This window comes from Bubalus kerabau, chromosome 13 (assembly GCF_029407905.1).
Source record: "Bubalus kerabau isolate K-KA32 ecotype Philippines breed swamp buffalo chromosome 13, PCC_UOA_SB_1v2, whole genome shotgun sequence".
Taxonomy (NCBI): Eukaryota; Metazoa; Chordata; class Mammalia; order Artiodactyla; family Bovidae; genus Bubalus; species Bubalus kerabau.
This window is the reverse complement of record NC_073636.1, coordinates 40057561-40071265: the sequence shown is the minus strand read 5'-3', so window position 1 is coordinate 40071265 and position 13705 is coordinate 40057561. Positions and strand designations below refer to the sequence as shown.

At 43.4% G+C, this 13705-nt stretch overlaps 1 protein-coding gene across 1 annotated transcript in view; it reads right to left on the bottom strand.

Annotated features, from left to right (window-relative positions):
- CFAP61 (cilia and flagella associated protein 61) overlaps window positions 1–13705 on the bottom strand; it is a 251944-nt gene that overhangs the window by 79859 nt on the left and 158380 nt on the right. Inside the window, exon 19 of the mRNA XM_055543290.1 lies at window positions 3720–3818. Coding sequence (XP_055399265.1) covers window positions 3720–3818 — 99 coding nt within the window. The remainder of the gene's footprint in view (window positions 1–3719; window positions 3819–13705) is intronic.

Sequence of the window (13705 nt, the reverse complement as noted above, 5' to 3'; positions counted from 1 at the left end):
TGATAATTTCAGAATTCATATCTCAGAGCTCAGATCTGAAGCTCTGTCCAGCAGGCTGGCACTCAGAAACACTGGGGCTTTAGGAAACCTCAAGAAGCATGGAAAATGTGGGATGCTTCCTTTTACAGCCTGTGACCACACAGAATGACATTTCTCAGTTTAGGACATCACTGGGCAGGCGATGCCCATCCGTTTTGGATATTATAAACCATTCTGGATCTCCTTAATTTACCTATCAGGTAGGTGAAGCTAGATACTGGAGGCTGTAAGTGTTCTGCCTGTAAAATTATTTCCTAAGCAGAGTAAACAAATATTAAGATTCTCACATGGCAGGGACTGTCTCAAGGCTTGGAGACCAGAGAAATATCTCCACTAGGGTTCTCTGGGAGACAGAGAAGAAACCAAAGAAGGGAGGTCAATGAAACTTCATGTTTCTCAAATGAGCTTGACCCTGACACAGAAATAATGTGAAAATCTGTCTTCGTAGAACATTCCGGAGACAGGTAATAAGGAGAAGGGAAAAAAAAAAGTAGAAATGCAGAGTGGCCAGCTGGCTCAAAGTTGCAGTGACCTCAAACCTAGAGATCGGAAGTCTTAGCCTAAGATCCAAGGTGCAAAATTAGGAGTGAACTCCAGGGGAATATTAATTAATGTAAGTGTGGTGAAGACCTGCATTTCAAGGAATTGGAACCCTACAGGATCGGAAAGGACCTCAGAGGCTTTCAGGAGGGTTTACTGTGACCCTCCCGGAAGAAGGAGCATCGTAATTACCCTTCAGTGGTTCAGAGCGGATTGTCTAGTTAGCCGCTTTCTCCCTCTGCCTGTTCCCCCTCCCTCCCAGTGCCCTCCTTTCTGTTGGATCCCCGGGTAAGTCATTAGCACCTCCACCAGAGGCTGGATGGTGTGGGGACACGGGCAAGGGAACAAAACATGGCTCTTCAAAAAATAGTAATGGCAATAATAAATCCAAACACTGGTTATGGAAAAGTTCAGAATTTGTATTAGGTTGGCCAAAAGGTTCATTCAAGTTTTTCCAGGAGCTAGTATGGAAAAACCTGATTGAACTTCTTGGCCAACCCAATATTTAGCACGAGGAATTTGAATAATTAGATTTACAGATGTCAGCGCACTTGCTATTTTTTAACTCCATGATCAGAAAGTTTCCTATATCGTGATCTGAGGACCATTTGAAAGGCAGCATCCTGTTGATGTTTCTGTGTTGTAGCTTCTGTGGGTTAGGACATGCTGGTCCCCATTAAGAAGTATCTTATATGGCTGTGTTATCTAGTCCCTATCTACACCCTGGTGGAGGGGACTTTGGTAGGTACTTTTTGAAGGTAACCATCATCCATTTGACATAATTTCCTGAGCACCTGCTAAGTGTCGAACATTGTCCCAGACACTGGGACCAATCAGCAAACAAAAAGGCAAAAAATTCCGGCCCTTGCGGAGTTTGCAATATAGCTGAAGGATTCAGAATCAACCATTTTAAAGGCAAATTGTATATTTACAAGGATTTCAGTAATAAGGAAGAGAGCAGAGGAAGAGGACTGGAGTGTCCTGGAGAATTGGTTGCAGACAATTGGGTGGTCAGAATGGGTCTCGTGGAAAAATATAAGTCGCTCAGTGGTGTCCAACTCTGCAACCCCATAGACTGTAGCCCACCAGGCTCCTCTGTCCACAGAATTCTCCAGATAAGAATACTGGAGTGGGTTGCCATGCCCTTCTCTGGGGTTCCTCCCAACCTAGGGATCAAACCTGGGTCTCCTGCAATGCAGGCAGATTCTTTACCATTTGAGCCACCAGGGAGCAAAGACCTCCAAAGTGGGGACTTGCCTCTTGTGTTCAAGAACCATCAAGGAGACTGGTGAGGCTACAGTGGAGAGAACAAGGGCAAACATAGTGGAAAAGGGGGTTAGAGGTGTCAGCAGAAAAGGACAGGCTTCAGACTGGATGGAGCATCTGGAACTTTCTGTGATGACAGAATCCTTCTGCAGCTGGCCTGTCTGATAGGAGAGCTACGAGTTACACGTGGCTAGTCGGCCACTTGAAAAGTGGCTCAAGTAATTGAAGGGCTGAACTGTAATCCCCCTGAACTGTAATTAATTGAAACTTAAGCAGCCACATGTGGCATGCAGTTGCCACGCTGGACAGAGCAGCTCCTGGCTGCTGAGAGTTGACATGATCTGATTCACGTTTTTGCAGCCTTTTTCTGGCGACTGAGCCGATAGCATGGATGGGGGGGGGGGGGGTAGAACAGGGGCTGAGGCACCAGGTGACTGAGTGCTAGCCACACGCAGGTCCCTGCAGAACCAGGCCGGCAGAGTGTCACTATCTATCTCTTCTCTTCTGAAACACACCTGGCCTGGAGACTGACAGAAAACCTTGGCCAGGCAGACTGAATTACATTCCTCGTGAGACAATGATTGGGAACACCGGTATTTCCTGGGAATTGTGTCATTTGGAAAGACAGAAAGTGAGGAAGGGGTGTGCATGGATCGACTGTCCTCGCTCAGCCAGAATTTGGCATTAGACTGATTTTAACCCAAAACTCCAGTGAGCCTGGTTTAGCCAAGCACAATCCACAGTCAAATCCCTCAAAGCACAGAGAGATGAAGTCCCCTTTGTGGTGGGGGCAGAATCTGAACCCCATCGACCTGGCTCTAAACCCAGACCCTTCTGATGGTGCTCTGATGATGTCCTTACCAAAACTCTGAAGTTTATAGTCTGGTTTTAAAAGTACTGGGTCAAAATGAGCCTGGTTCTGCTGGCAAGGCGGCTGCTGTTTTTGTCACTGTTTGACAGCAAAATCAGCCTTTTTCACAGAGGAAAGATGATCCTTCTTCATGGACCTAAAATTAACATCCACCCCCCGCCCAACTCCCACTGAGAACAATTTCCTCCCTCCTTACTGGAGAAACAGGCACATTGTTTCTAGAGGTAGGGAGCCTAATCATGCCTGTACCCACGCTTTGCTCAGGAAATTAAAATGAGTGGAAGCTGAGTGATAATGAAATGGCATTTTCTAGAAAGGATGTTGTCAAAGACTGATTCTGCGGGGACAGAAACATTGACGCTTGCCTTGATCGGTTCCAAAGACCTTTGCTTCATCAACCTCGAGTGGTAGAGGGCTGGGTGGGTCTGAAACGCTCACCCCAAGGAGGCACCCAGCCTTTAGCTCCCTCCAGCGGGTTGTCTGTTCTGATACAAACACAGTCACCAAGCTCCCCTGCCCTGGAGAGTCACTCAGAACCTGAGTATAGGTGGTATCTGGGTCAGCAGACTCGTCCCAGACGTCTGGAACAGGCCAGGATCCTCCCAGCCCTGCCATTCACTCTGAACTTGCGTTTGCATCTCCTAAAGAGCATCTGAACCCACAAGAAAAGCCCACCACTTCCCTTTTCTACTGTTTAGCAGAAAAAGGACAGCACATAAATGAGGGCATTTAGGCTTCAGTATGAAAAAGCAGGGGAAGGATAAACTGGGAGTTTGGGATTAACAGGTACACACTACAATATACAAAATAGATAATCAACAAGGACCTACTGTACAACACAAGGGACTCTACTCAATATTCTGTAGTAACTATGGGAAAGGAATCTAAAAAAGAATGGACATATGTATAAATGAATCACTGTGCTGTACACCTGAAACTAACACAACATTGTAAATCATCTTTACGCTCATATAAAATACATTTTTAAAAATGAAATTCATACTCATTTGCTAAAAACTTCCTTTGTTCATTGCCCAGAAGTTTTTTTCCTGGGAGTCCGTAGGTTGAAATCAAGGTGAGATTACTGAACTTCAGATGAGAGCTAAGGAGAAAGAAGAAAAAAAAAAAGGTAAAGCACAATTCTGTGAAAGTTCATTGTAATTCAATTGAACCTTATTTCACATGTCTTCTAATTGTTGCTGCTTTCTTTGACTGTAGCAACTCTTTTTACAAAAACCTTTCAAGAGAACCAACCATTTAAAGGAGAAAGAGGGCATTGGAACAGCTAATGACAGGAACTTCCCAAACTGCCGGCCAGTGAAGGCAGAACATTAATTTTTAAAAATTTGCTTTTCAGAGTAAAACAAAATCAAACTCCAAATTAGAAGGAAGCAGGTGGATTTAGTGTAAGTCAAAGTTGGGAAGATCTCCTGGGGAAGGGATAGGCTACCCACTCCAGTATTTATGGGCTTCCCTCATGGTTCAGATGGTAAAGAATCTACATGTAATATGGGAGACCTGGGTTCAATCTCTGGGTTGGGAAGATCTCTGGAGGAGGGCATGGCAACTCACTCCAGTACTCTTGCCTGGAGAATCCCCATGAACAGAGGAGCCTGGTGGACTACAGTCCATGGGGTTGCAAAGAGTCGGACATGACTGAGCAACTAAGTGCATGCACGCACGCGCGCGCACACACACACACACACACACACACACAAGCAAAGTCTGAGTTTCAGATGACTTCTGAGAACTGGCATGGAACCCTAACCACCACAGTGAAAACTTGCTGAGTGCTTGCGCTCAGGGGTTCTGTGAGGTCCTCCCCAAGTCCTTGAAGCAGTACTATTACTACCCTGACTTTATTGTGTGAAATGGAGGCAAAGCGATTTGCCCAAGACAGTACACCAGGAAGTCTGGAGGTAGGATGTGAACCACGTCATTTGGCTCTAGCATCGTCTCATCTAACCTTGGTCTCCACTGCCCTGTAAGACCCCAAACTGTGGACAGGGATGCAAAGGTCATCTAATTCCCACAGTCAACAATAGATTTATGACTTTCAGATGTTTGTAACTACTCAAATCAAGAGGCCACAGCATCACAGAGGAGAGAATGCTGGAGGATTCCTTTCGAGAGCAAAGCTGCCTTATATTTATTCGCATCAGGCTTTCCAGGGCTCAAGGTGCACTTATGGGCATCATCATAGAGATTAATCTTCAAGACAATTTCTGCCAGGGGCAGGAGGCAGGTTTGCATTTATCCGTATTTCAGACTGAAGAAAATCAAGGTTGGAAATGGTAGATAATTTCTTCATGGTCAGGAAGGTCAGAAGCAGCTGGACCAGAAATGAAAGCCTTGCCTTCTGACCCCAAGTAGCACCCGTTGGATTTACCCAGGTTTCCCGGAGACCAGCGCCCAGGGGGGTGGTGAGCAGTCCACTCAGCACACACGTTAAGTGGGCACTTCTCTGCGCTCCTTCCCTCTAGGTCTCCCTGAAATATTTACAGCTCTCCTGCTGGGCAGATCTACTCTCCAGCTAGAGTCAGCAACATTTTCTGGGTGAGCTGATCTTCTCCTGGCCTTCAGCAGGACAAGGAAGGTATTTTTTTTTCCCTAAAAATCTCTTCTTGGTTCACCCCTCCCCTTACACCAACCAATGCCAAAAAAGAAACCGTCTCCAAGTTAGAGAAGAACACCCACCCTCTTTACCCAGGAGGGAACTGGAAAATTTCCAAACATGGAAATGCTATCAATTTGCTGACAATCTGTTAAGTACCATTAAAAGCCAGAGCCTTTTGGTGAGGGCACACACGGCCGGCAATGGAATAAACTCAACTGCACCTGACATTTAAAAGTAGCTAAATATTATGAAAGGGTCTGCTCTAAAGTCTCTAGGGATGTGTGTCATTTAAAGGCGAATATTCTTATTTGATACAAAGAAAACCAAGAACATCTATCCTCTAACAATAATAATTTTGAATCCTTTCAAATAACATAAAGGTTACAATTAACCCAACTACTTAGGGCTGCCAGTCTGCAAACACACCAATCGTAGGCCTTTGATTTCTTACCATTTAACGGAAAATGCAAATAATAATATGTGTTTATACTCACGTGTAGTCAAAATTTATTTGGGCTTTGGAGGCTAAGTGATCAAAATGTGGTTTATGTTATATAGATAACATCTATATGCAGGCCTCTTTCACATCTCTGTGTGAATAAGAGGCGTAGTGATTATTCAGTGATATCTTTTACAACAAAAACAATCTCTTTGGCACTGAATAATTTGAACTAACAACATGGACCACTTGTAGAATGACTTTAATTTGCCAAATTACTGCCCTGCATTACCCTGAATTATATTATACAGTTAAAGGTTTCAACAAAAGATCAGAGGAGGGGCATTTTCTTAATTTTTATCTATTCATTATTTTTTTTAATTTTATTTTATTTTTAAACTTTACATAATTGTATTAGTTTTGCCAAATATCAAAATGAATCCGCCACAGGTATACATGTGTTCCCCATCCTGAACCCTCCTCCCTCCCCTATTCATTAATTTTTAATCTATTTTTATTTACTCCTCAGCTTTAGCCTCAGCCAAATTCCTTCTGCATTCTTCCTCATGGCTTCTATGATTCTTCATCCACTCTTCAGGGTTGCCATTTCACCCTTTCTCATTCTCCTTACTATGCCTTTTCTCATTTTCAACTGAGAACACCTCCCATGTCGTAAGGAAAACAGAAAAGAGCCCCCCTCCAGCAGGAGCACTCCCTCATTTTCCTTTTTGCCACCTCCACATTCTCCAACAAGAGCAATCTTCCTTCCCCCTCCAATTCAGAAGACAGAGGTCTCCCATTAATCCTGTCTCCTCTGCAAGCTCCCCTCCTGCCTCTCCCAGCAAATTTCTCTTTTAACTGTACTTAAGAAACCTGAAAGTGACCTGTCTCGTGCTGATAAGGTGGAGCCATGCCATCAGCAGACCCTGCTTCTCTGCTTCTCAGTGTGCGCCTTCCATTCCTAAGGTCACCTCAGGTCCAAGGCGGCTCCTGGAGCTCCCGCCATCACATCCCCCCTACATCCACATTATAGGCAGAAGGGAGGAGGAATGGGTAGAAACGGCTGCTCTTTAAGGAGCTTCCCTGAAAGTCTCACGTGGTGTGTCCGCTGACATAGCAGAACTTAGTGACATGGCCATATGTAGCAGCAAGGGAGGCTGGGAAATATGGTTTTTCAAAGAGAAACACACTGGGTTTTCCAAGAACAACACTACCCAGCGTTCTGTTATCAAGACAAAGTACAGAATAAATACTGGGTGGCAGCTAGAAGTCTCTATGCACTGACTTAAGGAACAGTAGGTGGGAATGAGGGAAGATCCTCATAGTATCCAGGGTCCAGGCAGGAAGTGGACAGTTGACTCCACAGGGGGTTTGACTGAAGAAAGGCAGAGATGTGTGCAGGCTTCTGGGGCTCACCCATGGACTAGCAATGGTGGGTAAGGCGCCACTGCTGATGGTAATCCTGAAGAGGGAGGGCTGGAGGACACAGGGACGGGTGGGGCCATGGAGGAGGCCCCGTCCAGGAGCTAACATATAGAACTCTCAATCTGAGATGGCACTGCCTTGAGGTTCTCCTTGAAGACTGCTTTCTTCACCATCTCCTCCTCCATGGCCCATCTACCCTTTGCCAAGCTTCCCAGGCTCCATGCTCAGCCTGGGATTGACCAGGTGATGGAATTGACCACCATGACTTCATCTTACATCTTTATACTTTTTTTTTTCCTGAGCTAGAAACCTAATTTCCAGACGCCCATCAGTCCTAATGTAGCCACTCCACAGGCATACCAAATTCAGTATGTGTCCAAACAACAGATCTGTGGCCCCTCCCACTTCTCTTTCAACTTCATCAAAGACATGGTCAACTGACCACCTCTTAAGTTAGGAACCTGGGGCTCCTACCCTCCCTCTCCTTCCCCACAACTGGTCACCACATCCAGTTATGTTTGCATTGTCCACGTCTCTTGACACCCGACACCTGCCATTCCCAGGACACACTGCCTTAGCTCACCTTCTTGCCTAGAGAAAACAGTACCAGGGTTAGTCTCTCTGGCACAAGTATTTCTCCTGTCTATCTTCCTGGGAACTCTTTTTAAATTAAATCCAAGCTCAGTTGTTCCTGGCTTAAAGTCCCCATGTCTGCTCAACACTTTGGTGAATGAGGATCATTCACTTAGCATTCACACTTAGCAGTGTGGCTAAGACCATGGGGTCAGGGGTCAGATTGCCTTACTGGACTCCTGGCTGGAGCACTTTCTAGCTCTTTGGCCTCAGGCAAGTTATTCAACCTTTCTGTGGCTCAGTTTCTGGCCTGTGAAATGAAAATAATAAAGTCTCACTCCTCATATGAGTGATGTGAGGATGAGATTAAATAGCACCTATAAAACGCTGAGAATATTTCCTGCTACACTGAACATTTTCAATGCATGTTAATTATTTTTATGACCAAAACTTTAAGTTCAAATTCATGAGCATGGTATCTCAGTTCCTATGTTTGGGGCATACCTGTGCCTCCCCACTCTTCTTTGAAAGTCAATCTTCTTGCTGTTCCATGAAGTTCCTGCCTCTTTCGTGCCTTTATATGAAATTACCACCAGCATTTCCATTTTATCTCCAACCTCTTATCTTTCTGTGATAGCTATCTCTTTCAACCTGATTTAGAAACATCCAAATATTTAATTTCTTAAATTTATAACTGAGTATCAGATAATCTTATATAGTCATAATACTCTTAGTTATAGTACTCTTAGGTACTCTTAGAATACTCTGAAAAAGTTATAAAATACTCTTAGATATAATATTCTTAGATAGTTATGGTGGCTCAGGCAGTAAAGAATCCACGAGCAATGTTGGAGACCTGGGTTCGATTCCCACGTTGGAAAGATCCCTTGGAGAAGGAAATGGCAACCCACTCCAGTATTCTTGCCTGAAGAATCCCATGGACAGAAGAGCCTGGCAGGCTACAGTCCCTGGGGTTGCCAAGAGTCAGACACAACTGAGTGATTTTCACAAGAGTATCAGTCCACAATCATCATACTGTTGATCATGTACATATAGACCTTAGCTTTTCCTCAGATGAAATATGGAGGTACCATTTCATGCCAGTCAGAATGGCTGTGATCCAAAAGTCTACAAGCAATAAATGCTGGAGAGGGTGTGGAGAAAAGGGAACCCTCTCACACTGTTGGTGGGAATGCAAACTAGTACAGCCACTATGGCGAACAGTGTGGACATTCCTTAAAAAACTGGAAATAGAACTGCCTTATGATCCAGCAATCCCACTACTGGGCATACACACCGAGGAAACCAGAATTGAAAGAGACACGTGTACCCCAATGTTCATCGCAACACTGTTTATAATAGCCAGGACATGGAAGCAACCTAGATGTCCATCAGCAGATAAATGGATAAGAAAGGTGTGGTACATATACACAATGGAGTATTACTCAGCCATTAAAAAGAATACATTTGAATCAGTTCTAATGAGGTGGACAAAACTGCACCCTATTATACAGAGTGAAGTAAGCCAGAAAGAAAAACACCAATACAGTATACTAATGCATATATATGGAATTTAGAAATATGGTAATGATAACCCTGTATGCGAGACAGCAAAAGAGACACAGATGCACATAACAGTCTTTTGGACTCTGTGGGGGGGGGGGGCAGATGATTTGGGAGAATGGCATTGAAATGTGTAATATCATATAAGAAATGAATTGCCAGTCCAGGTTCGATGCAGGATGCAGGATACAGGATGCTTGGGGCTGGGGCACTGGGATTACCCAGAGGGATGGTATGGGGAGGGAGATGGGAGGGGGGGGTTCAGGATGGGGAACACGTGTACATCCGTGGCGGATTCATGTTGATGTATGGCAAAACCAATACAATATTGTAAAGTAATTAGCCTCCAATTAAAATAAATAAATTTAAATTAAAAAAAAGAAATATGGAGATAAAACATTTAAGGCTTTTATTCTTTCAATATTCAAAATTCAGTATTATTTCAATATTCAATATTCAGAAAGTTCCTGCACACAGAAGAGGGGATCACAGGGGCATTTGGGTATGGACATGCATTAGACGAGATGGCAGAAGCAGTGGCACCTCGGAAAAGGCACTATCTTGGGTCTCACACTATTGGCTTTATGCGTGAAAACAAAATCTAGCATCCCCGTGAGCCCTCCACTCTGAAATCAAAGGTCATCATGTCGTGGAACCAAAAAAAAAAAAAAAAAAAGTTCAAGTGAAGTGCTCAGGCCAATGAAACATTAAACAAGTGCACCTGCATTTTCACAGCAGATAATTCCAGTGGGATTTCATGTTGCTGTGGATACAGAGGGAGGAACGGCTCAAAGACACTTGTGAGGCAGGGAGGGATTAGAGTATCCAGGGAAATAAGTAAAAGGTATTGCGTTTCGTTCCATGCTTTGGAAGGACAGAGACAGAATTAGGTCTAAACGTTCTTATCCTTCACATAAAGAGGGTCACATTGCCAAGTTATGGTGAACACGATAAAAGAAACACAATGCTTCTCAGGTTGCTTACCCTTCTGGGCAGTAGAAACCTGTCAACCTGCCAGTGAATACGTATTATTTTTTATTTTTATGTTTTTGCTGATTTCCTTTGGGGGGGGCACATAATTAGGACAACCAAAGCAAGTAATTTAATTAACTGTTTCCATTAATGGTTTTATTCAAACAAACAGATAATGTGGAGGGAAACCAATTATCCCATATCAACCTAAATGCTACAACTTAATTTACTAAAATCTCTGCTTTCTGAATTGTTCAGGACAATGACAAAAACATTTGCCAACTGAACGGTGAATGTCAGCTAAAGATGGATATTTAACCTAACTGCATATTTGACTAGTCCAAGAATAACTCAGACTTAATCTGGTCTTAATGATACCATGTAATTTCACAAAATGAATAAAATGATGGAATTTCAAAGATAGGAGTTATGTGGACTTTCAATATGAGAGGAAAAATACAGGGAGAAAGCAAATCAACGCAAAATCTTTCTTATGAGTAAAGAACCTATTAAGAGAATCTACCCTTTCCTTTGGAAAATGTTTAACTTCCTTCTGCAATATTTTTTTCTGCTTAGATCACAAAAGAGACTTTTGGACAACGTCCTTGGCCACTGACTTCATTTTTGTTGTGTGAGTGAAAATGACACACAGCAGCTGCCTGTGTGGCCACAAAGCTGTTGGTAACGGCACACTCTGACCTCCGGGGAAAACTGGATGGGTAGAAGCCTGTGATCAATGATCCTAAGCCCTTTGAGAAGGGACACAGTCAGCCTTCACCGAGTGGATGCCGTCCTGCATGTCTCCCTGCTCCTGAAAGCCCCTGGAGGAACCAGGAAGGAGCCCAGAGGAAAGGGCCAAGGAAGAAGTTGCTTAAACCTGCCTGCGTCCAGGCTTGTGTGTGGGGTCAAGGATCTCTTATCAACACTGGATCCACAATTTGGCACAATGGCCTGCCTGGCATGACCTTGGTGCTCTGTGGATTCTCCAGGGACCTGGCAGTGGAGGGAGGCTGGTGGTTAGGATAAGGGGAGTTGGGCGGGGGAGATTTGGGGAGCACGATCTCAGAGGAAAAGCTTATGTATCTGTGCATGAAGGTTAAAACATAATCCTTACCAAAAAAAAAAAAAAAAGAAAGAAAATGAATGTAATGCTTGAAATGTCCATTGAACAAATGAGAACAAAATTTGGGAGTTCCAACAAAAAGAACAAAATAAAATTGAGTTTTGCTTTATGATTTAGAGGAAATGATTTAAGATGTTTTCCTCTCTGCATACATGAAGTAAAAATGTCATTCCCTTCTCCAGTGGACCATGTTTTGTCAGAACTCTCTACCACGACCCGTCTGTCTTGGGTGGCCCTGCAAGGCATGGCTCATAGTTAGACAAGGCTGTGGTCCATGTGATCAGACTGGTTAGTTTTCTATGATTGTGGTTTTCATTCTGTCTGCCCTCTGATGCAGAAGGATGAGAGGCAAACAAAACGTGGTCCATTGGAGAAGGGAATGGCAAACCACGTCAGTATTCTTGTCTTTAGAACCCCATGAACACTATGAAAACGCAAAAAGATAGGACACTGAAAGACGAATTCCCCAGGTCAGCAGGTGCCCAGTAAGCTACTGGAGATCAGTGGAGAAATAACTCCAGGAAGGATGAAGAGATGGAGCCAAAGCAAAACAACACCCAATTGTGGATGTGACTGGTGATGGACGTAGTCTAATGCTGTAAAGAGCAATATTGCATAGGAACCTGTAATGTTAGGTCCATGAATCAAGGCAAATTGGAAGTGGTCAAACAGGAGATGGCAACAGTGAACATCAACATTTTAGGACTCAGTGAACTAAAATGGACTGGAATGGCTGAATTTAACTCAGAGGACCATTATATTTACTACTGTGGGCAGGAATCCCTTAGAAGAAATGGAGTAGTCATTATAGTCAACAAAACAGTCTGATATACAGTACTTGGATACAATCTCAAAAACAACAGAATGATCTCTGTTTGTTTCCAAGGAAAACTGTTCAATATTATGCTAATCCAAGTCTATGCCCCTACCAGTAATGCTGAAGAAGCTGAAGTTGAATGGTTCTATGAAGAGCTACAAGATCTTCTAGAACTAACACCCCAAAAAGATGTCCTTTTCCTCATAGGGGACTGGAATGTAAAAGTAGGAAGTCAAGAAACACCTGGAGTAACAGGCAAATTTGGCCTTGGTGTGCAGAATAAAGCAGGGCAAAGACTAATAGAGGTTTGCCAAGAGAACGCACTGGTCATAGCAAACACCCTCTTCCAACAACACAAGAGAAGAATCTACACATGGACATCACCAGATGGTCAATACTGAAATCAGATTGATTATATTCTTTGTAGCCAAAGATGGAGAAGCTCTATACAGTCAGCAAAAAACAAGAATGGGAGCTGACTGTGGCTCAGATCATGAACTCCTTATAATACAGATTTAAATTGAAGAAAGTAGGGAAGACCACTAGACCATTCAGGTATGACCTAAATCAAATCCCTTATGATTATACAGTGGAAGCGAGAAATAAATTCAAGGGGTTAAATCTGATAGAGTGCCTGAAGAACTATGGAAGGAGGTTCGTGACATTGTACAGGAGGCAGTGATCAAGACCATCCCCAAGAAAGGCAAAACGGTTGTCTGAGGAGGCCTTAGAAATAGCTGTGAAAAGAAGAGAAGCAAAAGGCAAAGGAGAAAAGGCAATATATACCCACTTGAATGTAGAGTTCCAAAGAATAGCAAGGAGAGATAAGAAAGCCTTCCTCAGTGATCAATGCAAAGAAATAGAGGAAATCAATAGAATGGGAAAGACTAGAGATCTCTTCAAGAAAATTAGAGATACCAAGGGAACATTTCATGCAAAGATGGGCTCGATAAAGGACAGAAATGGTATGGACCTAACAGAAGCAGAAGATGATATTAAGAAGAGGTGGCAAGAATACACAGAAGAACTGTACTAAAAAGATCTTCATGACCAAGATAACCACGATGGTGTGATCACTCACCTAGAGCCAGACATCCTGGAATGTGAAGTCAAGTGGGCCTTAGGAAGCATCACTATGAACAAAGCTAGTGGAGGTGATGGAATTTCAGTTGAGCTATTTCAAATCCCAAAAGATGATGCTGTGAAAGTGCTGCACTCAATATGCCAGCAAATTTGGAAAACTCAGCAGTGGCCACAGGACTGGAAAAGGTCAGTTTTCATTCCAATCCCAAAGAAAGACAATGCCAAAGAATGCTCAAACTACCGCACACTTGCACTCATCTCACATGCTAACAAAGTAATGCTCAAAATGCTCCAAGCCAGGCTTCAACAGTACATGAACTGTGAACTTCCAGATGTTCAAATTGGATTTAGAAAAGGCAGAGGAAACAGAGATCAAA